General features: G+C 38.1%; 1 protein-coding gene across 1 annotated transcript in view; it reads left to right on the top strand.

Moving 5' to 3' along the window:
- LOC107101930 (rod cGMP-specific 3',5'-cyclic phosphodiesterase subunit alpha-like) overlaps window positions 1-12,732 on the top strand; it is a 46,411-nt gene extending 33,679 nt beyond the window's left edge. Inside the window, exons 17-24 of the mRNA XM_015401022.1 lie at window positions 2,405-2,492; window positions 2,768-2,868; window positions 3,368-3,475; window positions 3,548-3,611; window positions 10,321-10,395; window positions 12,101-12,184; window positions 12,386-12,554; window positions 12,692-12,732. Coding sequence (XP_015256508.1) covers window positions 2,405-2,492; window positions 2,768-2,868; window positions 3,368-3,475; window positions 3,548-3,611; window positions 10,321-10,395; window positions 12,101-12,184; window positions 12,386-12,554; window positions 12,692-12,732 — 730 coding nt within the window. The remainder of the gene's footprint in view (window positions 1-2,404; window positions 2,493-2,767; window positions 2,869-3,367; window positions 3,476-3,547; window positions 3,612-10,320; window positions 10,396-12,100; window positions 12,185-12,385; window positions 12,555-12,691) is intronic.
- Window positions 12,733-26,318: the final 13,586 nt, after the last annotated feature.

The following is a 26,318-nucleotide window of genomic DNA, read 5'->3' as shown; positions in this document are numbered from 1 at the left end:
TAACAGAAATGTACATGGGTGCAAAATTATTAGCACACATTTATGTGCAGCCTCATTAATAAATAGATCATCATACCTAATGAAGTTGCAGAAAAAACAACACATAAAAAATTCTGATTGGATTTCAGATTACTTTATATAGTAGAAATGGTGCTGTTTATATAGATTATTTGGTATGCTCTGTAGACTTTTAATGGTTTGTGGTAATTTCAGAAGTTCAAAGTTTACGTACATGCATTTTTTCTTATTTTGCTCCTTTAGACCTTTCCAGCTGAAAGGGAATTTCTTAGGATGTTAAAAAACACTGACTTATTTCAACACACAGTTTTCCTGCATAATCAAACTTTTACTTAAAAAACAATATAAATACTCAAAATGCAATTTCACTTGGGACAGGACTGATATAAACCATCAAATGAATAAACCCTAAAAGGCAACAATTAAAATTTACCCATTAAGAAAAGGTAACAATTCACACTGCTTTGATCAAATTCACATTCATTTCAATAATTAAAGTGTATCTAATGTCAGTAGCTGTGAAACACAGATAGAAATTAGGTGACATCTTTTTTTCACAATACATTTCAATTCTACACCCTTAAAAAACTTCACAGTACAGAAAGGCAGAAGGACTGATTAAACCCAAACTGCCCAAAGTATTACAAGGGATGTATATTTCACAATCACAATAGCAGCTTTTGATGATTAAAAGAAAAACATAATTATGATGTTTTAAATACAGTTAGTTTTAATAAATGTCACATAAAGTTTGAACATTGCTCTGTTGTATTGTTTTATTTTACTCTTTTCCTGAATGGTGCTGCAGAGCAGTTACTTCCTGGGACAGTAACACATTGCGAGATACAGCCTTTTATCAGATAATTTTATTGTGGACTAACTACTTTTAGCAAAAAAGGTAGATTTTATCCCTAACTGTTAGCCTGCCCAGAAACAACATTAAATATTTTTGATTATCTGGTGTGTGACATGAAAAAAACCTGAAAGGAGATAGCGTCTTTTAGAGTTAACAAAAGGTTTTTAGACCTAAAGCTTGGTGACGTTCTGCTTTACTTCAAATAGTTTGGATATTCACACAAATTGGAATAAACAAATGAGAGGCGTGATTAACCTCACTCCCTTTAAAACAGAGGTAAACTCAAGAACTTTTTGATTAAAACATGAAAATGCTTGGATTTTCTAACAAGACAAAAATCACAAACAAACATCCACAATGATTTGGATAGATAAAGCTGATTAAGTAAAGCTTCTGTTACGGCAATAGAAATACTTTTGCTCACATTTTTATTGTTTTTGATATAGTTGAGTTTAATCCTGCAAAACCATAGCATCTCAGAAAACTACCGTATTTTCCAGACTATAGGGCGCAGCTCATTAAAAGCCCCGCCCATTAACTTTTTGGAAAAAAATGGAAAAGTACATATTTAAGCCATGTCGAGGCTATAAGCCACTGATATCTACTGAACTGTCTCCCACCAATCCTTTAGGGAGCTCTACATATAGCTACTAGATTAGGGACGAAGATGAATACTAGCTCCTGTTTGGTTGTTGGCTCGCAGCAGTAAGAGCTTCTAATGAAAGATGGGGCTAAATCAGCTCTTTATTTCCGCTCTGTGTAGTTGAGCCCAGTGTCTTCATTGGTTCGGCGGCTTTAATGCAGCAAATAAATGTCAAAATGTGTGAATTCTGTACCTTTGTTCTCTGTCATGCATGATGCTTGCATGTTTGTGTGCTAAATAAAAAAATTAGCCTCTTATTCTTTAATTTCCAACTTTGACTTACCCCTCTGGCAGTTAGGAAAAATTCACAGAAAAGCCGCACCTTCTTGTAAACCGCTTGGTTCATATCTGGGGAAAAGTAGTGGCTTATAGTCCAAAAAATACGGTAATGCATAATTATGATATTTATACCAATCTTTAGTAGAAACTTCTCACCAGCACTGACAAAGTGACGAGCATTTTTAACACTTTGAAATACCACTAACTACAGTTCATAAATGTAAGATATTAATTTAAAATAAGTCAAAACCCTTTAATTGAATACTAAAAACAGTATATGATTTATAATCAAGTTTTGTTATTATTGTAATGATACACATTCTTCATGAGCTGATATAATATCCAAATCCAGCTGTCGCTGCTGATGTCCTTCATAAGGATCACCTGATCTTGGTGCTTTAGGTCAAATTAATGTAACACACAGAGGGCCTCGCTTATCTGTTATTCACCAGATACAGCTCCAGCTGCTGTGCTCCACCCACCTGATGGATGAGCTAAAGAGTGGTGCCATTAGCTGTGAACACACCAGGGCAGGCTCACCATGAGCTTTAACATGGATGATTTATGCCACTACAGCCTCCCTTCATGCTGTTTGCATGTGTCATCAGGTCGGGTAATCCTCTGGCCAAACTTCACGGCTCTTCCATCCTGGAGAGACACCATCTGGAGTTCGGCAAGACTTTATTGAGGGATGAGGTATGTTGGTGTATGATCGTGATTGTTGACCCTGGGTAACCTGTAAATTATGCGTCTATGAAGTTATAATTTTAACATTTTGCCTAAGCAATTACTTTTGTTTTATTGTTTGCAAATTCTGTTCCGGGTTAAAAGGGCTTGTTAACTTATATTGTCATATATTGTATATATAATATTACACCAGTAATTGATTGCCATCCTCTTTTATTTCACATACCACCTTGAACTATGCTTTGGTACCGATATTTGTTGTGACGTCTGCTGTTGTGTTTCAGGCCCTGAACATTTATCAGAATCTGAACCGCCGCCAGCATGACCTCGTCATCCACCTCATGGATATCGCAATCATCGCCACAGACTTGGCTCTCTATTTCAAGTCAGTACAAACTGTTATCCTAAATAACACTTACTGTACTAGCAAGAACCCCAGATGCAATAATATATGACAAAAAAATGAAAATAAAATGTCAAACCGTTGCAAAACTATAGAACAAGTCTACCCTGGGCCATTTAGAGTTATTTACAAAACTTCAAAGAGTGGAGTTTAAGCTTTCCTACAATGTCAAAGTTGATGAAATCAAGAAATTTAATTAGATATGAGCAAAAAGTTGCTAAAAGTTGGCCTGAACCACTATCGTAAATTTGATCTATCAATGCTGCAGCAGTAGTTGTTTAATAATGGGTTTCAACTGCATGTAAACCTGTTGTGTCTGGAGGAATTGTAGCATTTGAGTGGCTTTAAGTTTTTATTTTAAACAGAAATCTGAATTTTCATGTTCATTTTTGTCTAAGTTTCTTTATAATCTATAATTATTTGAGGAAATCAGCATTCCTTACATCCTAACTATGAGAGGTGTTGTTTTGTTCCTCTGCAGAAAGAGAACAATGTTCCAGAAGATTGTTGACCAATCAAAAACCTACGAGAACTGGAATGATTGGACCAAATACATGATGCTTGAGACCACCCGCAAGGAGATTGTCATGTACGTAGAAACGCACTGAAGGCAACTTTAACAGAGACAAAAAGAGTTTTACCATTTGTCTTCTGTTTGCAGGGCCATGATGATGACTGCATGCGATCTCTCTGCCATTGCTAAACCTTGGGAGATCCAGAGCAAGGTAGGTCTTTTAGGGTCATAGGCATGACATCATTCTCCAGTGAAGCTTAGAACTGTCTTTGAACGGTGAAAAAACTCACACACTCAGCCTGAAACTTAGCAAGATCCAAAGATAAAGTAGTAAACGTTCCGTATTTTGTCAGCTCCACCATTTTTCTCAGCAGCGTTCAGCAGTGGTTCCTGATGGCCTCATGCATCAAAAGGCAACCTGCTGCTTTTCATTCTCCTCATCACCTCCTGCCAGACTCAGCATCTTATTTTAGTGAAATATGTAATAGGCACACACACATTGCCTCCCAGCCGGCGGGAGCTGCTTATCAACATGAACAGCAAGCATATCTGGCCACTCAACAGCCACTGCTTAATGGTCATTCTTCACCTTTATTTGGCTATAAAAGCCTCACAAAATGTGCCTATTTTTTTAGCAACACCTACATTGTAAAATGTAAACACAGACTAAAGTTTTATGGCAAATGCATCAGTGCTGCATCTAAAGAAAATAAGGTGGTCTCGTAAAGTATTGATATGGTTCAATTACAATTTAAAAATAGATGCTTTACATGCCTGACATATAAAAAGCCTCACAGTCTGTGTTTATCACTGTCTGACATGGCATCACAATCACGTCTGTATACACAGAGGTTACTATTCTTTTTGGCTTTTATACCTTATAAGACTCAGAACATTGAGTTAAGTAAGCTAACTCAAGCATTCTGATTCTAGATGCTTCAATAAGGAAAAAGAAACTCACAATTACCATAACCTGAAGGTGTTCCCTTCATCTGTTCAAACAGGAGCAATAAGTAATATATTTACTGTAAATTGTCTGGAGGAAGGGTTGTAATCAAAAAGAGTAGCCTGAGAGGTTTTACTCATTTTTTTTTATTTTTACAAGTTTTCCAAACTTTCCATTGCAAGGCTTCCTTGGAATTTTTATTTTTTCCAATTCTTTCTTTCTTTGCGTTCGGGCTTAAGACCTTTTGACCTTTTTTGGCCCTTTTTCATTCATTCCTTCCTTTTTTTTTGTTAACTTTTCCCCTTTACCCCGGGAACCAAAGGAAAGGAAAAACAAACCACAACCAAAATCCCCAACAATAAACCAACCCCAAATTGACCCAAAATGGAAAAGGCTGAAGCAAAGCTTATTCTTGCCTACTCTGTTTTAATACATTACATTGTACCAGGATATCTTCACAATACATATATAAATCTACATGACAGTGTAAGATTTTATTATTTTACATTTTAAAGCTCTTTTAGGTACCATTGTTGCTGAATACCTTCCTATAAACCTTAAAACATCTTAATTGTTAATATGAGTTCAAAAGATACTTTCAAAAGTCTAACCAATTTCATCTACTTATGTGAAAATATACTTATTATGTGGGAATGTGGAAGCAGCACAAATGGGCCTTGTTTGAGATCACTGTTTGATATAAGCAAAAAAGCACTTAAATGGAGAGGGAATCCCATTTGTCAAATAAGTTCAGATGTAAAAAATAATTACCACACATGCTGTTTCTGCCACCTCGGGCGTCCTGCATGTAGCATTGGTATCACACTATCCTGCCAATGGCTCTAGAGCACATAAACAATCGCTAATTCTAGTTGACATCCCGTAAAGTAAGTAAAACTTAAATGAAAACTTAAATGATTACAAAACATTTATGAAAACCTCCATCCATCATTGATCTGTGGTCCAAGTAGCTTGCTAATTTCCTATTTGCAACAAAAAGGCGGAGCATCAATATACGGTATGATAACATTAGCTTTGTATGACCTTGTAATGAAACAGGTCTAATTCGCATTTTATTTTTTTCAGATTTTATAAAGTTTGGTCAAAATTCGGATTACCTTTAGATGGAAATATGGCTCTTCTTTGGGAGAGGTGTTCAAAAAGGCAAGAGAGGAGAACATTTCCATCTATTTTTGGCAGGGGGAATGGGCCAAACTTTAGAAAAACTAAATGAGAAAGGCATATTTGATCCAAAAGCAGTGGTAGTGTATTTAATCACAATCAGAACTAGCTTCATGCTGTAGGCCATGATTGTGCAGATAAATCAATATGTGTATTTGTTTACGTTCTGCCTTAATTGCACATAGATGCTAGTGAAGCATCTCAGTTATCCAGGTCATAGTCATTCCAAAAAAAAAAAAAAAAACAGTCCACTGGACTTTGTTTGCAAGTTTGAAGACATTTCGCTTCCTATTCAGGAAGCTTTTTTAGTTGAAAATGTCAGAGATAGCGTTGAGTTTGAGGCTCTTATACATGTGTCCAGCCCTTTGGAATGGGGACGTTTGGCTTCTTTTATTAGCCTGCAATGCATCATACCTGTCTATGTCTCTGAAAGGGGTGTGGTTAAAGGGAATTGTTGGTCTTGCTGAATAGATGAGGTCTTCTGATCCCCTCTGTAGGGGTTGGGATTGCGATGATAGCGGAAAGGGATCAATTAAATTGCTGCATTGTAGGTTTTTGAAAGCTGAAAATTTCTGACATTTTGAATTGAAAAAGCTTCCTGCGTGTGAAGTGAAACATCTTCAAACTTGGAAACAAAGTCCAGTGGACTGTTTTTTTTTATTACTTTTTTGAATCGCAAATACATATTAACAATACATTTTCTTACTGAAGAAGAGGATAAAACTGAATTTGGTTCAGTTTCTGTTCATCAGAATGACAGTCTGGAGGAAGAAACTGTTTCTGTGAAGTCCTTAAGGTCACTGCTGCTTCTGGTCTACAGCGCTGACCTGAAGGTGAAATCCAAACAACGTGTGTCCAGACCAGGAGATGTGGAGTCTGCAGGGATATTAACTGGCCTTTTTCTGGCCCTAGATCTGTGCAAGTCCTTGATGGAGGGAAGGTTAGACCTGAAAATCTTGGCTGCATACCTGATTGTTCGTAATCTGTAGTCGGTCCTGTCAAATGGTGCGGCTAAACCAAATCGCTCAGTGATCAATAAAAACAGGAGAACAAACTCCTCGTTTATTTAATAAGGAGTAGAAAACAAAACAGCTTCAGATAAAGAAAATAAACTGCCAAAGCTAAAATGACAGATATTTTTTCTCTGAGTCTTGAGGATTATTGTTGATTTAATATAGAAGCATAATAAACATCAAATCTAATTATAAAATCTAATTATTTACCAAACTTCAATACTGTGAAGCTAGATTGTTTTTAGGAGCAATGCTGTCAATGTTTTTAAAACACCAACTGGTTCAGAACAAGAACATTGTTTATTCAGATTTATCTGAAGCACAAACTATGCAGCCTCATCCAAGTCGGTGTTTATACTCTCATTATTGTGCCTCATCTCCCTCAGTGAAACTGAAATCTGCAGCATCACCTTCAGAACCTCCACTGACTGTTGATGAGGAAAACATTTTTAGACCGATGTTAACAGTGGAGCTGAAACCTTTTATGAAATTGTTTGTCATGAAGCACAGAACACTGATGCGAAGAATGTGACTCATTTCTTGGTTAACTTTGTGTGGATTTTTATTGGCATTATTAAATCTTCTTTAGTCAAACCCTTATTGAAAACTATAAACAGCCCCTCTACGATTATCACTTTATGAAATGGTTGTCAGACGATAAAAGGCAATAGATAAATCATAAATACTCCCACCACATTTAGAACCATCTCTCAGGGGCATTTTTACCTATTTTATTTTCACATTTTGCAGCACAATGTAAGGCATTGCAAAGCTTTAATAAAACCTGTGACAACTGTAAGCCATTAGGTTTTAGATACAGTGCCCTAAAAAAAGCATTTACCTGATAAATTTATAAACATTTATGTTTCAGATCATTAAATACATTTTATAACGCGACCAAATGATAGCAATCCGAACACACCTTGATTGTTAAATCAGGGATTAACTGTGATTAATTAGATTTCAGCTGGTTCAGTTTCACCAGCCAATAGACGCATTAGTCTTGCATTGAATATATATATATGTGTATATATATATATATATATATATATATATATATATATATATATATATATATATATATATATATATATACAAAATTCTCTGATGAACAGTTTTAAAAAAAAATCTAAAAGATTCACAGCAACTTGTCTCAAACATTTGACAGCAGATGTTGTGGCCAAAGGTGGCACAAGAAGTTATATAATTCATCTGGACAAATACCTTTTCACAGCCAGGCATATCCATCTCCAGTCACACAATCACATTCCTCAATAAAACTACATATGGCGACTGCTAGTGTGTCACAGTCATGAAATGGTCAACTGCTTTGTTGACTCTCTTCTGTCAGATAACCTATTCATGCAGTAAACAAACAACAGCATGCTCCCTTGCATTTCCAGGTAATAGCATGTAGGTAGAATGAAAAAAAGTGCTTTAGAAAAAGCCCCCCCCCCCTCACATTTAACAGCCCTTTTCTCCCTAACAACAAACATTTCTTATAACAAAGCAAACAGTACAGATTGTCTTTTTTCACCATTTTGTTTAAAAACTGTAGATTTGTCAGCTACGTACATATAACATGTGTAACTTATTATATATGCATTACGTTGTGATGTTGAGCTAGGACAAGAGAACAGAGTTTATTTCAAATTTAAACATTTATTTTAAATTGCTCTGATATCAGTTAGGCTATTACCTAAATCAAAACTTCACACTGACAGCACACAGTTCAGTTCATAATACTGCTTTAAAGACAAAACCCTAAACTGCTGTGCCTTGTGTGAGAAATTCTGCTGTTGTTGTATCTCCTGGTGTTTTATACTTTTCATCCGGTTCTGGATTAATAGCACAGTGTCTCTGTACAAGCCTTGTAGCAATTGTTCCCTCAGAACTGGCTTGATGACTAACTCTTTTGCTCTGTGCTGAATAGAGAATTTACATTTTATTCAACAGATCTCGCTCTGCAGAGTTTTTTGCTTTGCGAGGGCAGATAATATGGGCTTTCATTTCATCAAAGACACAAAGCCAGAAAAATGCCTCGTGATCTGCAAATCCACTTCTCATTTTGGGCTGTTGGAAAAGCTGTAAAGGAGGATCTGAACAAAGTGGAGGGAAGAATGTGTCATATCATCTTTGTAAAACTCCTGCTTAGTTTACAGTTTTTTATTTACCCTGAATATAAAATTACTTAATATCTTTATTTAAATCAAAACTTTTATTCCTCGATTCAGATATTGAAATTAGACTACTTTTGTGATTGATATGTGTATTTCAATATGAATTCTACACAGTATTCATCTGGAAAGGCTTCTGTGGAAAGTGTTAGTAAAAAAGAGTGAGGTGTTCAATGCATGTCCATGAGCTGAGTGGGTACCTGCTTCTCATGTCGAGTTTTTAGCCAATCCCAGCAGCAGCAGCTGTGACATTTCACGTTCTTGATTTGGTTCACGGAGTTAACTGATAAATCAAACTCTTGCCAAATGCGTTCAGAAGGAATGTGCAAACATGTTTCCCATCCACACAGGCACAAATTCTTTCCTTTTGCTTGTTTTCCAAAAAGGAAATAGAGAGCATTTTGGCCTTTGAATCAATTTAACTGTATGATCTGGTTGAATTGTAAGTGCCGTGAGATGACATGTGTTGGGAATTGGCGATATATAAATAAACTGAATGGAATTGAAATGAGTATTCCAAATAAAAGCAGTGCAGCCATGTTTGTTTTGCTTCACATTTCTGGTTGATGTCATACACTTCAGTGCCTTTCATTGGTTCGAAACATTTCTTTATTCAAGACTAATGCATCAATTGGCTTCTGGCAAGATTTATTTTTGGGAGTTTGTGAGATCACAAATCCTTAGACAATTCATGCCAAATGTGTAACGACACAATAACAAGTCTGTAAGCAACATTATCTGGGTGGGTACAATATAAAGTACAACACGTGATAAAGGTTCAGGATACGGCTACAGTTCCATAAATTGGCCAAGAAGATACAATTATGTAATTCTCAGTAGTATATGATCACACATCACACACTAGACATGGATCTACTTTATTAGCAACAACGTCCACCTCTCCCTCTTCGGTTGTTTGAAAGAACGTGTTTATTTTGGGAAGTTTTTTACTTCCTTCAGCTCTTCTTTCCTTTTTCTTTTCTGGAATCGGCTTAAGTACCTCTTTTTGGTATGCATCGTCTCTAACACATTGTACATAATGGTTATGGTTTTAATCCACGCTCTGGATTACCCATAATTCCAAGTCATAGTGTAAAAAATAAAAATACTCAAATACATCGTTCTTTAAAGATCTTTATTGTGGTTTGAAACATGTTATATGAGTGTATTTTTTTTACCAACCGTCTAATGAGCTATACACAGTTATTAACATAGTAATTAAAAGTACCACTGTCTGCTTTGCTATTGGTTTTGTGTTTAAACGGCTCACCATCATGTTGAAATCTGCCATGTGTTGCGGGATAAATACATGCTGGTGCGGTCAGTCACTTCAGTATCAGGTGGGTTTAAGAGGATTTTTTGGCATCATTACATCTGCATACAGATGTCCTAGTCTACAATTGTGTAGGGGGCCCACCAGGTGTCATTGATGGGGCCCCTAAGAGGTCATGGGCCCGTAAGCAATTGCTGTCTCTGCTTACTGATTTTTACGCCATTGATTCTTGTTGCTTGCAAGGTAACCCTGTGTGCTGCAGTGGACAATATGACATCTATGATGTGAGTGAACTACATATGATGTGACTTACTCAAATCTTCCTCTAGGTGGCGCTGTCTGTGGCTGCAGAGTTCTGGGAGCAGGGAGACCTGGAGAGGACCGTCTTGGAACAGCAACCTATTGTAAGAATTCGGAAAGTTTTCGGCCTTCTTAGGAAAATTCCAAGGTGGCACAATTAGTGTTATTCCTCCGGGTATAACGATTTAGCTTTAATACGTTTGAATTTGAGACAACAAACATAAGGGAAAGACTTGAGACAGAGAAAAAGAGAAGGATGTAATAAGAACAGAGTACAAGAGTTAGAAACATAGACAAAATGAAAGGAGATTAAATTCCCTGTGGTAGCAGTGTTGAGCATAGAGAAGCCATTATGTGGAGCACTGATTCAGAAAGATCGGTCACTGTGGCCTTGACTCAGCTGACCATTCCTTCCTCGTTCCTCCGTTTTGTTCTCTCGTGTCCTTCAGACTCTGAATGCGTAAAGCTTCATCCCACACATTTCCACCTCAAATTTAATAGCAGCCATCAGGAGGGAAAACTTCCTTCTGATACAGTTTGCACATTTGCAATAGTGACTCACCACCGTCTGACGGGACTTTGCAGAGGCTGGGGCACTCAAGCTGCTTTTTTGTTTTGTTTTTCAGGATATGTGGGTGGTAAATTGTTCAAATTGTTCTTGCCGTTGCGTTCATGTAAATCTTGTGCCATAATATCAAATTAATTGCACATAACCTTTTATTCAACATCTTTTTTCCCCCTTTCTGGGCTTTAAAGAGCCTTTAGAATGTAAACTTCTCTTCCAGAAAAATAATAAATTGCACAAACAGTACCCCCAAAGAGAGAGTCTATCACACTGCAGAATCTCCATTTCTCTTATCTTTCTATTACTGATGCTAATTCACCTACCAACCTGCATGGCTACCATCTACTCCCAGTAAACATCAGCAGTTTAGGCTTACTGGTATATAATATGCATTGTAAAAGAGAGACATCATTAAATGTGAAAAAATCTTAATTTTATGTGTTATTAATGATGGAAAGGATTATGTTTTAAACAAGACATAACAGTCCACTAGAAATGGGTGCTACATCAGACAAATAGACCAGGACATGTCGAGTCAGAGTAGTAAGTGCAGTTTAGCATACGAGTCTTACTAAAATGATTTATATTTGATTGGAATTTGATTTATTTTAAATCTGATTTCTCGTTGAAAATTTGCGCCTATTGTAATATACTATATATGTTTTTGACCTTAGCTGCAAAAGACTAAAAGACACTCAAATTGGAATTCTTGGAATTTTTTAAAAATATTTTTTGATATTGTTTTTATATTTTTTAATACTCTCTTTTTTTTATTGCCTAAAGCATTTCTCAGAATGTTTTTACGCTGATGTTAGATTTATCTATATCTATGTAAGGTGTACAACACTGCTTAATTGATCACTGGAGATCATCCTCACTATGACCATGAACAGATATGGCCATGCATTAGAAAAGGTTTGATATGCTTTGATTGTAGTTTTGGAGCAGACAGCTAATAACAAAAATGACCATTTAGCTCTCTACTGTATGGCTAATATGTTGCACCATTATAAAAGAGACATTTGATGCAAGGATCCTGCAGTCTGTGAGTAACAACGCAGGATCCTCCTGCTTCTATGCATTCGTTATCAATCAAATCAGAAGATGGTGCTGCTCCCTCTGCTTTTCATTCACCAGCTATTTAGAAATGATATATTTTTTTGTCTTTTTGTAATTTTTGCACAACACTGTTAAAAAAATTTGTTCATGGTTCATTCATTTCTTTCCTCCTTTCTCTCCTTCAGCCCATGATGGACAGAAACAAAGCGGACGACCTACCAAAGCTGCAGTGTGGTTTCATTGACTTTGTTTGCGCTTTTGTATACAAGGTCAAACATTTTACCTTTTGAATGCAAAATAGCAAAACCTACAATTTCCTTCATTTTCTGTGTAATTTAGCATTCTAAGGATAGTTTAAAGACCTATCTGCTTTTATAGTATATTGATAAGTGAATCAATGTTTTAATTGTTCTGATGTTGCAAAGCTGCATTCATATTAGCGTGTTTTTCATTCCCTCCAACCTTCCCAGGAGTTCAGCCGTTTCCACGTGGAGATCACCCCCATGTTGGACCGTCTCCTAAACAACAGGAAGGAGTGGAACGCCCTCAAGGAGGTGCATGAGGCCAAACTGGCGGCCATTGAAGCCGAGAAGAAGGCCAAAGAGGAAGAAGCTCAGACCGCTGCAGCAGCTAAACAAGGTAGGCAAAGACTCTAAAAGGGACTAAAAAGTCCTACATACCAAGTTTAAAATTAATTTTTAGGGAGAGTATTTTAAAGGGGCTAATTTATGGGAGTAACTTACCCCTTTCTTCTTCTTTCTTTACATTTTTTTCAGCGGCAGCTGCATCCCAGTCGAAGACCTGTATTCTGAGCTAGAATGGCTCCTCTCACCCTCGCTAACCAACTGCATGTGTATGATGTATAGCAAGGGATCTCTGAGCTCACATCTGAAGAAAATCTGTCTTTCAGAGAAGTTATCTTTCCCAACTCTCCAACTTCTTCAGTTAAATTTAAATGTTTTTCTTTTCTGCTTTTACTCTCTGCACCTTTTCTCTCTTCGGCCAGAAGGTTTATTTCTGCACAACTCTTTTCTGAGAAATACAAATGAAACAGAACATAAAGGCAGCCTTTGTTATACTACAATAATATAATGCAGCATTACTCTGCCAGCATTTATGAATTGATTATAGTTGTAATGTGACAATAACCAAAACAGTACAGGCTAATGCTATTGTTTGTTTCATTTGATTAAGATATATTCTTAAATGACAAAGTTGTAGAAGTTCGACTCAAATGTCATTTATTTTGTATTAGTGACACAGCTTTTAGAATTTGGTGTAAAATAGAAATATATTTTCTGTAATTCCAGAATAAAGGTAAAAGCTTACGCAATAGTCATTTATTGAGTTTTTCTTAACCTTATAGCATTAAGGTTTCTGTTTTCTTTACATCTATATTTGGTATCTAGGAACCTATTGGCTGGAGCTATTTTAATAGCAGCGAAAAAACTAAATAAGGATTTTTGGGTAAAAGGCAAATATGTTTTTTAATCAAATATAAGTAGGAAAATAAATAGAAGCAGGAATCAAACCCAGATCATTGTCAAACAGCTAACTCTGCACACATATGAAATGAAATCTCAACAGCACCCAGTCAAAATCAAATAATTTATCATCAAAGCCATTCAACTCCAAGACATGGCCATGCATATTTTGGCATGGATTTCATGCATGAGAACCAAAATTTATCTTGAGGAATCTTGAGAAATTTCTTTAGCGTTTAGGTAATTTAGAGTACTTGAATTATGTTCAAACTAAGTCACAACACAAATCCAAGAGTTAGAATAAAAAATAATTTGCTAAAAAAATAATTTATCAAATGGTTGGACTGCAAGGTGGTGCAGCTTGTAGCACTGTTGTCTTGCAGCAAAGAAGGTTCTGGGTTTGATTTCTGGCCCGGGGTCTTTCTGCATGGATTTTGCATGTTCTCCCTGTGCATGTGTGGGTTCTCTCCAGCTTCCTCCTGCAGTCAGAAAACATGACTCTTAGGTTAACTGGCATCTCTAAATTTGACTTAGGTGTGAGTGTGAGACCAAGGTACTAGGTCTCTGTGTTGCCCTTTAATGGACTTGCAACCTGTCCAGGGTTCACCTGCCTTTCCCACATAGACTGCTAGAAATAGGTACCAGCCCCAATGTGACCCGGTCGGATTAAGCAGAAGGAGATTATTTATTCTTAACCTTTTGTGATTTGTTAAGGTAAGGACCACCTAATGGTCCTTACTTTAACTACCTAGCTGGTGAAATATAAATCTTCCTTTGGCTCCTTCTTCTGTTCTTTTTGACTTTCTGAGCTGAGGTAACGAGTAAATTTCTCCACTCTGAGATCAATAAAGTCAATCAATTAATCAATCAATAAAGCTAGTAGCTTTATAGTAGAGGGGGCTTGTCTTAAGGGACGCTATATTTTATAGCAAATAACTTTCAATCAGCTCTGTCAAACCTGTAGCATATGTTTATGTTTCTTTTGTAAAGGTGAGGTGTCTTAAACTTTTAGGAATGCTCAGCCCAGACTATTTTGCTGGATAGGTCTGTGTTCGTATGAGCTATCAACGAGGCTTTTGTCCTTTGTAGCGTCTTAAAATCTAGGTTTATGTCTGGGACCTCCAAATTAGTACCACAGACACAAAACAATTTGGTTCTGAACATGGCTGCTAGAATACTTAAAGGTATAGTGAAGGATTCCACTATACCTTTAAGTACAGTAAAAGTTTAAAAAAACAATCCACTGGACTTGGTTTCCAAGGTTCGAAGACGTTTCGCTTCCCCTCCAGGAAACTTTCTCAATTCAAATGGAATTGAGAAAGTTTGAAGTTGAATTGAGAATGAGAAACGTCTTCAAACCTTGGAAACCAAGTCCAGTGGATTGTCTTTTAAACTTTTACAGAATGACTATGACCTGGATGACTGAGAATCTTCATTGGCATATAGTGGAGGATGTTCTTTTTCTGGATGATCATCAACATAGGTGTTCCTCCTAATTGTCAATCATTCTGGTGATTTACTCAAGGCCATCCTATATGTTCGTCCACATTTTTACTTACCAGTGGTAAGTCTCACTTAGTAGAAAAATTGCAAATCTTTTGGAAAGTAAGCTTGTATGAGCGATGCAAACAGCAACTTTTAAACAGAGCGTGCACGAGGAGAAATGGGCTCATGCATGCTCTTGCACGCGTTTAATACGCGTTCCCAAGTGGAGAGGGCGGGTCTTTACAGAAATTCGCAAAAAATCCTCCACTATACCTTTAACTGGAGCAAGCGTTGAGGGACTCTCTTTGGAATCCCCCAGGCACAAAGAATGAACAAGCATCTAGCGGCTGCTTTTGTCCCCAACCACAGGGTGGCGCCGGATCGCATGTGCCTGTGGGATTCTCCTGTAAAAGGTCTTAGAGAGGTGGGGGGTTTGCAGCTCTTGGGGTTGGTACAGCAGAGCAAAACTGCATGTTCTTCCACCAATATTCAATGGTAATATCAATATGCCAATTGTTCCCCAATGTCCAAAATAAATATCATAGCTTGTGGCATTAAAGTACATTGTCCATAATGTTATACAGATGAAAAAATATTAAGCTTTATTTATCTCTTTAGAATTACAATTCTTTTCACAAGTGCTTTGAGAAAGTTTTGGACATCTTAAAACTCTCTAAAACCCATAACATATTGCTCATTTGACAGAAATAGGATAAGATGCTTTACTTAATATTTGCATATTATTAAATACAACTAAAATTGATTCTTTATTTCAGTATTTGGGAGGAACCTCCCATCCAAATGAATATAAAATGGCTAAAAACACAAAGCCAAAAAAACAGATAAGGCAACACTGCGATATTTAGCCACTAGCGGTGCTAGAGTTATAACTTCCAGGTTTAGAGCCTCTGAAGACCTCAGGCAAACACTATTAGTGATTTCTAATAGAAGACCAATCTGGACCAGCAGGTTGATGAGTCATGAAGTTCCTTGTAAAGATGTAAAGAAAAAGAAACATTAACCCCTCTAGATTAAATCTTAGATGCGAGAACCAAAAATATGTCCGATCAGGTAAGTGTCGTATCTGTTTTGTAGCCTTACAACGTTTAGCCTAGTTAGTTTTTAGGGGAGCTCAGACTGCTGTAAAGTGGTCTTCTTGGACCATTTCCGAATTCACCAGAACTTAAATAAGGACTTGTGTTCTCCCCGAGTGCCTTCTTGACAGAAACACTAGAAGTATGGACTAGGGGAGAACTGGAGCACAGAGAATAAATCTGTCAAACAACAACAGAGGAACAGAGGCTTATTTTTTTTACAGCCATATTTTCAGACCTGTGGTACTTTGAGCGCTAGTTACAGTGAGAGCTTTTCACATTTTTGTTTGTTATTTTATTCTTTTATTAGAAAGTGCATTACAGCCATTTCCAAGTAGATGTTCTGTGTATTAAGCTACTGGTATACAAAAAACTAAAAGCCATCATTTCAGGGTTATGAATCTACTGTTGTGGTATATGGAGGACCAACTCTGCCATATCTAAAAATAAATACAGAAATAAATAAAATGCTCAATAAATAAGCATTCAATTAATTGCCCCCCAAAAATACAATAAACAAATAAATGTAGGTGGAAATTAAATTATACAGTGAGACATAAATGTATATATATCTTTTAATTAGCTTCTCTATTTGTAAAAATTACATAATTTATTTATTGTCTGTTATAATCTTCAACTCTATTTATTTATTACTTATTTTTTAAAGTATTTATTTATGTGCATGCGATAATATTTGCCTCTCTAAGACACACCCTTCCTCATTTACATAATGAGGCAGAAATGCATACAGAAATGTCAAAACGACAGGCACAAATAAAGAAATAAAGAGGGTAAAAAAATACAAAGGAAGAATAAAGCAGACAAAAATATTATATCATGCACATAAATAAATACCTAAAAAATAAGCAATAAATAAAGTTGAAGATTATAACAGACAATAAATAAATAAGGTAATTATTACAAATAGAGAAGGTGATTAAAAGAGATATATACATTTATGTCTCACTGTATAATTTAATTTCTTCCTACATTTATTTGTTCATTGTATTTTGGGGGGAAATTAATTGTATGGTTATTTATTTATTGAGCGTTTATTTCTTTCTGTATTTATTTTTAAATATGGCAGATTTGGTCCTCCATAGTGGTAAACCTGCCCGTAGGAATAATAAAGACTTAAGTAAACACCAACTCCTATCTTGGTTTATAGTGTGATATTTAATGTTGCCTTGCTGGCTGCTCATAATGGGGTGAAATGCCAAACTGATGCTACTACAGTTTACACTGGCCAGTGGGGTGGCCACCCCCCTGGGAGCGCCACTGTATACAACTGCCGTTCTGCATGAAATAACATTTCTTTTTGAATATATTTTAGGTATATAAGTGAAAAATACCAAATGAGATATTTAAAACACAAACCATTGATACAAGGGCTTATTATTTTTTTCATGTCTTGATGATTTTTTGTACTTTTAAAGACATTTCCATTTTTAAATTCTTCATTTATTTGTTAGGCTCATTTTAGTTATTTTTTTTGTGATACTCTCTCTTTCCACAAGAGGGACCAAAGTTAAACACTAAGACTGACAAAAATATCTGCATTCATACTAATTAGAGTAGGCCTACAACGCTTTTCTGTCTGGTACATGTTACTGTCATTTTCTTAGCCACATCCCCGCTTTAGCTACTATACCTTTAAAACCTGAGAACCAAAAAAAGAGAAAGACAACTTACAGCTTGGATAGGTCTAGAAAGGTATTATGTGAGTTTAATAAACAAACTACATTTTTTTAATTTTATTTTGTAGAAAAACTATAATCTAAAGAATATGTTTGGTAAGACATTTATTTTACCCTTCTCAGGCTGCTGCTTGCAGGTTTCCTGTAGGACTTTAGCAGAATGGCCTCTTCAGGACATTAAGGTGTTTTCTTTTTAGCAGCTCCTTTTTTGCCTAAACTGTTTCCTGGCTCAGTGTCCCTCTGAAAAGATCCATCCATAGCACAATAATATACATGAACACTGCTCCTTGATGTAATAAAATGTCAACCTAGGCCCCAAACATAAGATTTCCTGTTCCCAGACATAGTATTGGATGATTTATGCATATAGGGGAACATAAGATATTTGCTCCCTGGACAGAAAAAAACTTTTGACCAATTCTGGAAATAAGGTTCAAACTTTTTTAATTAATAGAATATTCTATCTTGTTATAGCTTTTATATGAGGGGCAATCTTGCATGAAGTTTAAAGCAGAGGGCAACTGCTGTTCATTTTTTACTTCACCCATTTCCACCAATAAAACTCTCCTTTTCAGCAGGGTGCTGACAATCTTGCTAAATGCAACCTTGTGCATTTTTTTTTCTTTTAAATCTCTTCGGCTTTCCTGTTCAGCCTTCTGGTGAGGAGGTAAGGATGAAAAAATATTCTGGGGAAAGGTGTGCTGTACTTCTACAGATGGTGCTGATATTTTTGTGTCAATCAAATGCTTATTTTCAACCGCCTAAAGAAAAGAAAAAGAAGTCTTGTTTTGAAACTGATTTTAATTTGTTTTTCAGGCCAAATGTTTTAGAGTTGACTCATGAGTAAAGGGTGGATTTAATTACATTCTTTGTGTAGTGTAACATGCGTGGGTCAGCCCAAGATTTCCAGAACATAAAGCTTTCCTTTTCCCTCACAAGTATTTCAGTGTTTACCATAATAATAGCTCACACTAAGCCTTAAACCTTAAACCTGAAAACATCTTAAATGTTATTGTGGAAAACAACTTATTGTGTTACTTAAAACCTCCACAGGTATTTTCTGGGGGAAACCATAAAACAAAAGAGTCTGAGATTGAATCATTTAGTTTAAATTCAACAAAACCACGACCCTGAGAAATTTAATCCATGAAAACATGGTTGTTTGTCACAGTTAAGTAGAAAGTAAACTGAGTAAATGATTGAAACTGGAACATTTAGGGTAAGTTTAGTTGAAAGAAGGCATAATTCCTGCAGGGGGACGTCTATAAAGTACAGTATACCAGCTGCACTATTTGCTTGTATTAGTTTGTGCAAACTTCAGTTAATGTGCCCACCAAGAGCCACATATAACACGGTTAGAAAACTCAACATGATGCCAGAGAGGGATAATGAAAACTGATTGCTTACAGGATTCGCCACAGGAGGGCAGTTCATGTGCTAATTTTAACATCCCCATTCCTCCACCCCTCCCTCCCTCAGAGGTTGCAGTTTTGTAATAATGCCGTGGATACATAATCTAAAGTGTTTCGTCACTGGTGTGTGACGTTAGTCCCTGTGATGTAAGGACTGCGCTGGGAGCTCAAAGGATTGCCGTATACGGTGCTGATGATCAGTGGAGCTTGTAAGGCTCGGCTCTGACGCAGGAACGTCCCGTGACTGCAGAGAAGCAAGGCAGGGGGACAGCAGCTGCAGTACACCCAGTAAACCTGGAGGAAGCAAGATTCAGCCTCATTCGATGTGTTCAGGGGCAGTCGTGACTGCAATGCTGGCAGCCAGTAAGCCAAAGTGGAGAAAGCAATGCAAGACTATTTATAGTACAGCTATGCATGGGCTAACTGCAGTTTCCAAGCAGAGAAAGTCACTTGACTAATTTGCTCGTGGTTTCTGCTACAGCAATGCATTTCATAAAACAGTGAATAGTGTTCAGGTTATGAAATGTTGAAATTTGCTCAGTGTAATTAAACCACAGAATACCCAGCTGGATAGAATAGATACATGCATTTATAGAAATCTAGTTACTCTTTGCTTTTGCTTTCTTCTGAAAAAACTGAAATGAATCCCCTTTTTATATAAGGTGATAGTAAAAAGAAAGCACACCAGCTTCAGCTTCCCTGCATTGAGGGATGCTGTCAAGGTGAGGAAATCAGTCCTATCACCCTGGGCTGCTAGCAGAGCCAAGCATGCCGCTGCCGGGGGCAGGTGCAGAGGCAAAAACTCAGGCCTGTATTCTGTTTGGAAAGACTGTGGAGAAATCAGTCAGCCTCAAACTGGCAAACGGTCTGGCACCTCCAGAGGCGGAAGCACTGCTTCACTAAAACTGTCTTTAGTTCAAGCTGCTGACCTCTGGATGTTGTCAGATGGTGGGAGAAATATTTCAGGGATCTCATTACGTCAGCACACATGCCTTCCCTAAAAGAAGCAGAGACTGTGTGCTTGGACTTGAACTGAAGTCAGTGAGATGGTCAAATAACTCGATAGACGCAAGGGCTTGGGGGTAGATGAGATCCACCCTGAAGGCCTTTCATTTCTGTATGTATTTAGCAGTTGTGGTTGACACGCTTCTTCAACATCACTCGGCAGACGGGGACAGTACAACTGACAGATTGGGGTGGTGGTTTGGTATCGTGATAAAGTAGGACTAGGGCAAGCTTTGGTGGCACAGTGGTTAATGCACACGACCCATGCGTGGAGGCCTTAGACCTTGACATGACCCAGGTTCAAATCCGTCATGTGGTCCTTTACTGCATTTTTCTCCCCATCTCACACCCCTTTTTCCTATCAGCCTACTGTCCAAAAAATATGAGCTACTATTATCGCAAACCCCCCTCCCCCCAAGGCACTGACCCTTGTCCCTCTTAGTGCCATGTGGGCAGCGTTCCAAAAGTACGGAGACAGGGGGCTTTTACTAGGGGCCAGCTGGTAGCTGTACAAGAAGAACACCGGACTGGTCCTCATGGCATTACATGTTGGACTCCAACAGGGCGGCCCTCTGTCACCAGTTCTGTTCATAACCTTTATGGACAGGATTTTTAGGTGCTTCCAAGGGCCAGAGGGGGTCTCGTTTGGGGACAGTGTATCTTGTTTCTGCTTTTTGCAGATGGCAGGGTTCAAGTAGCTTCCTTCTACTGAAACCTAGAGCATGAACCGAGGGGGTTTGCAGCCGAGCGTGAAGAGGTGAGGATGGAGATCAGCTCCTCCAAGTCCAAGGCCATGTTTTGGAAAAAAACGGTGGCTTGACCTCTTTACGTTGGAAAGGAGCTCTTGGCTCAAAGTGAAGGGGTTTGAGTGGGAGTAGAGTCACTTCTCCTCCATATAAAGTGGAGTCAACTAAGGTGGATGCCTTCTAGGTACATCCCGTGATAGGCAATGTTAGGCTCCATCCCAAAAAGCTGCAAACCCTCCTCTCTAAGACACTTCCCTCCGGAAAGAGGCCCAGACATCCAAGAGGGACCGTTTCTCAGCTGGCTTCCCCCAGAGGAGCTGGAGGAGGTATCTGGGGAGAGGAAAGTCTGGGAACCTCTGCTGACATTACTGCCCCCTTGACCTGGACCAAGATAAGCAGAAGACAACGAGGACTTCTATGTAGACCTTTACTAAATAGGGAATTATATTAACATAAGAATTTCTGCTGCCTGCTTACATACTCCAGAAATAACGTTCACCTATAGTAGGAGCCAAATAAAAAAATTGAAACATTAAATTCCTAGGATAGATAGGGTGTACATTTTTTGTTTTTGTTCCTCCATAATACACACAAGTGCCATGCTTGAGTTTGTGTCTGGTGGACCATAACTGTGGAACTTCCATATATTATATATTAATATCCTGCCTCTAACAGAGTCCACTATAGATTTTCATTCAACTGGCCCCAAGCTTCACAGGTCCTCCACCGTACTGAAAATATGGAAATAGCCTCTCCACATATTCCTCTCTTTGAACCATCTTTTTTTCTTCTCTTTTTTAACAGTGTCGTATCTGGCGATGCTGCAGAATAATTGTCTTGATGCCAAAAAGAGCCCAACAGATTTTTCTTTCACAAGTGGAGCAATACGTCTATCGCCATAGCGTTGATTGTGCATATAAATAGCTTGATTTGTGCATATAAATAGCTTTATTATAATTCATGCAGGGAGTATTACAGATTATCTGGACAGTGCAATGCAAGTAGAACAGGAAAGAAAAAAATATGAAAGAAAGAGGAGATAAAAGGGAGATAACGATAAAACATCTGCTGCATCACCTGCAAATAGATGTAAAAGAACAGCACAACCAACAAATGTTGTATAAGAGATACAATAAAGTAACACCTTGATACTATCGCTGAAGTATAAGTGGTATTATTTAATCTAACATGTATACTGTGGTAGCTGAAGATTAGTGGGGCGACCAGATTTGGGTTTCTGAAATGGAGGACACTCTGCTGGGCCGGACCGGGCACTCGGACAGAGCCATCAGCTCCGGGGCTGGTCTGGGAACCCCGGCGTGAGGAAGCACGGGGCCAGTGAATCACTGTAGCCTGGAAGTGACCCAAATGCGATTTCTTTGCCCAAAAGTGACCTGTATCTGATCTTTTCATGGGTGAACCGAGGCAAGCACCAGGGGACCCAAAGCCCCAGGCATCCAAAGGGATCCCAAGAGCAAAGGCCCCCAGGAGGGGCCAACCCAGGAAATCTGACCCCCCACCAAGGGAGGAGGAGAGATTGCCCGAGGAAATCCCCCAGCCATTGCATGGCCAGAGCCCCCAGGAACCGTGGGGACAAGTCTGCGGGCTCTGCCGGCAGCCAACCACCTTAAACTGCACCTGATCGATATCATAAATGCTCCTCTTGTCATACTGCAGGCCTGGTGTCTCTCTCTCTCTTCTCTGCAGGGCGTGATGGGCAGGTGCGGTTAATCTCTGTTAATTTGGAGCCTACTTAAGGGGCTTGGACCAGGAGGAGGGCGTCAGTTCTTTCTTGCTACCAGCGTGGTACATGACCTATCAGCTTGCTTCTAGATTTCTCTTAAAGCCAGATCTAATTCCTTGTCTCAGTCTTTTCCCTCCTAGTTACCAACCAAGCCAACTGAACCTCCAAGCCTGGACCTTCCTCATCTGATGGATCTCTGAGGTCACAGTCTGCTGCAGCCCAGGAGCCAGCCTGCCTGTCCACCCTCCTACACACCATCACCAGAAAGAGAGTCTCAATTTGCACCTGGATCCAGGACACCATCCTTCCAAGCCAAAAACAACCTCAAACCCCGTGAGTTCAGCATTCTCCACCTTCCCACCTCCTCTGACCAGTTATTCACCATCACCCTACCTTTCCCCAAGCAGAACCCAGGAAGATCCTGATCCAGATTCTTTATTTAATAAAGCTTTTCCTTAACCAAACAACTGTCTCCATGGTTTCCCAGATTCAGAGTCGTTCTTCTCTAATTATCACACCTCTATGCACTCTTGAGATGTCTTGAATGTGCAAAGACATAAAGTATCAAAACAAAAAATAAATTATTTATACATCACATATGTGGATGCAGTTGTCTAATCTTTGATTTGATCTGATTATAAAAGTCTTGTATAGCATAGTATAGCTGAAACTTTTAGATTGAGATTAAGGGTGGCTTGATAATAAAAGGACAGATGGAACATATCAGTTTTCATCTTTGTATCACTGCACATGACTCTTGATTGCGAAGCAGATAAAAGGCCCACTAAGCTGTGAAATGACAGAGATGGTTGGCTTCCAGTCTTAAATGAGAAAGTGATATTAAAGAAGCAAAATGAGATGGAAGTAATGTGATCTGGAGAGGACATGGGATGTGACCTTTTTTTTTTTTATCATTGTCTCAGCTTTTCTTTACACATGCAAAGAACCAAGCCAATTAATCTCAGTTTGAGCATGAGTGGTGTGTGTGCGGCTGCCTGGATCAGGGTGCCTCATGATCACAGTTTATCCAACAGCTTGCAAAATAAGCAAGAATCTAAGCAGAAAGCAAATATATCACTAACTAAAATATATAACAGCACAGCTCCACGACTCATAGCTGAAATCCCCTGAGGGGCTCTTAGATGTTGTTTGGTTAATATTATTTATAGACAGCAGAAAATGCATTTCTTACAATCTACAATGACATTTAATCAGGTGAGAAATTATTCTTTTTTTTTCTCTACAAGCAAATAAGCATTCATATTTCTGATGTGTCAAACGTAGCATTTCATGAGTTGTTATTTCTTCCTTAAAAAATGAAAGTAAACTGAATTGCTAAAAAAAAATACCAATACAATAGAACCAAATTAAGTTATTTAGACATAACTGATAAGAAATATTTCTAATATTCCATAGGAGACTATTGTCTTTATTTTCAGGCTAAATATTTTAAGATGAAAAGTGATTAGTGGACACTGCATAGGCAGAATCTGCAAATGATTTGTATGTTATTATTACATGGTGGGGAAAAAACAGGTTCCTCTTTCTGCTGTTAAGGTCTTCATAATGCTCACAAAAATTTAGATCTATGCAAATGCTTCCTCTGGCGTTGCTGTGATTATATTAAGGACTTTAAAATATTTCAACTGGAGAGCAGTCCTCATTTATTCTTCCATATATACAGCTGTGCAGCTCAAGAAGGCCAAAACCAGCCTCTCTTTACTAAATTATCTATGCTTTTCTGTTTATCGGACTTCTGGGAAGTTCAATTCAGTTTACAGAAAATATTTAAGTAGTCAAGTTTGGAATTTCTTCTTTGTCTCTGTGATTCTTCACAATTATTCTAATATGAATAAAAAAGTGCATCTGAAAATAGTTTTGTAAATCTCCCAGAAACATGGTCCGAGTGCTCAGTGATTTTAAATCCAGTCAGCTTGAAGGCCGCTGTGCTGTTGCATGGCTCTTCTATAGAAAAGCACAGACACATAAATAAAATACATTTTTTTTATTCATACAACAGTGGAGAAATGGAGGGGGGTGTCAGATGAAAAAGCAGATAGGCAAGTGGGCGTATACAGGTAAACACAAGATTATGTAAAAAATGAAAAAGAAAAAAAAATCAGAAAGGAAAATATGTTCATTTATCAAAAAACTATTTTTTATATCTACCTAATTATTAGCCTTAAAAACTGAACCCCGATGATAAAACACAGTGGTCAGAGCATCATGGTGTGAACTCCTTCATTAAGATGTGTCAAACTGAGGGAGTCTATGGAAACCCAGCTGATTGCATCCAGATTTATTCCTCCTGGATGAGCATGTAGTGGCAGTCGCTTGTATTGTGTCATTGACTCTACAAGCAATTCCAACACCAAGCATGCATGCAGTGATAGTGGGGAGGAAAATCTCCCTATTAACTGGAAGAAACCTGCAGCACCACCAGGCTCAGTGTGAGCGGCTTTCTGAGGCCGATTAGAGCTCAAGAAAGGAGACGCACAATAGGAACATGGAAGCACTGATCCATAAATTATTGTCTGTTAGAGAACGTAACAGTGAACTAACTTCACAGGCGGCTCTGTCTAGGAAAGAAACAATTAAGATGGTTCAACACATAAAATTGGTATTTTAACATGACAAAATGAGAAAGGAGTGTTTAATTTTCTGCCTCTTTATCTGAGGATAATTGATCCTCTTGTTTACAGTTTCTTACGTTTCCTATAATCATATTTTATCACTCAAACCTAGAAAAGTTTTAAAACAACTTTGATTTCATTCAGAAAAGTTTTCACTTGCAAGGAGGTGAGTTTAAAGGTTTAATGAAGAATTTTCAGGCTAAAAAGTTTTCCAAGCCCCCTTAGAAAGAAGAGGCGATGAATAAGGATGATGAGCTGAAGGGAAGGAAGGTGAGAGGTGGTTTTGACAGTACGGAGGGGTGCGGGTCTAAGGAATGTAAAGGCCTGTAAAGGTTGAGTGAACAGGGTATAAGCAGACTGTTGGGGAATTAGAGGGGGCCGATTCTCCAATTGTGCAAGAATTTTTCGGGCCGGCTTTCAGTCTGGTCATGTGTCGTGTAGTGTACAGGGGGTACAAGGGGCCTCTCACGACCGCCTCCTGATCAGGAATCGTGAGGTCGGGTTAATATCAAACATGTTTGGAATTCAGTCGGTCGTCGTAAGGTGTTTGTGGGCAAATCGCTCAGTGGGCAAACAAGAATTCCTCTTCTTCTTCTTCTTCTCAGACAAAAACACAGGAGCATGGCGGGGGTGTGAGTGACACTCTGAGTTCTTTCTGTAAAATTGACAGACCATAGTAGCCACGTTTGCTCAGCCGTATTTTTGTTGAAATACATCATGGCATTGTCTTTTTAGAGCTTTCAACACACAAAATTGCACAAATTGCCAAGGCAGCGCGTTTCAGTCTAGTGAGCTTCAGTTTCCTGTTCTACTCGTTTGGCTTAGGATAGACGAGGCCGAGCAGGGCCATCTCACTGCAGAGCTGAGTCCAACGTGATTTTTAGACGTGCAGTGTGAGCAGGTTGGTCACATCAAAGCATCGGTTCGCACAGTGTGAGGACTTTCATCGTCAGCTGTGTACTTTTAAACCCTGCAGTTTCGTTGTACAGTATGAGCTGTAGCTACGTGCAACGATTGAAAAAAAATCATACAGTTTTCTCCCGGCTTAATTTAGCATAAAAATGGAAATAGTAATGAACGTACCCTCAATGTCTTTAATAAGG

Source organism: Cyprinodon variegatus, unplaced genomic scaffold (genome assembly GCF_000732505.1).
Source record: "Cyprinodon variegatus isolate N-32 unplaced genomic scaffold, C_variegatus-1.0 Scaffold1173, whole genome shotgun sequence".
In the NCBI taxonomy this organism is placed as follows: Eukaryota; Metazoa; Chordata; class Actinopteri; order Cyprinodontiformes; family Cyprinodontidae; genus Cyprinodon; species Cyprinodon variegatus.
The sequence above is the reverse complement of the archived record's forward strand: the minus strand, read 5'-3'. Positions and strand labels throughout refer to the sequence as shown.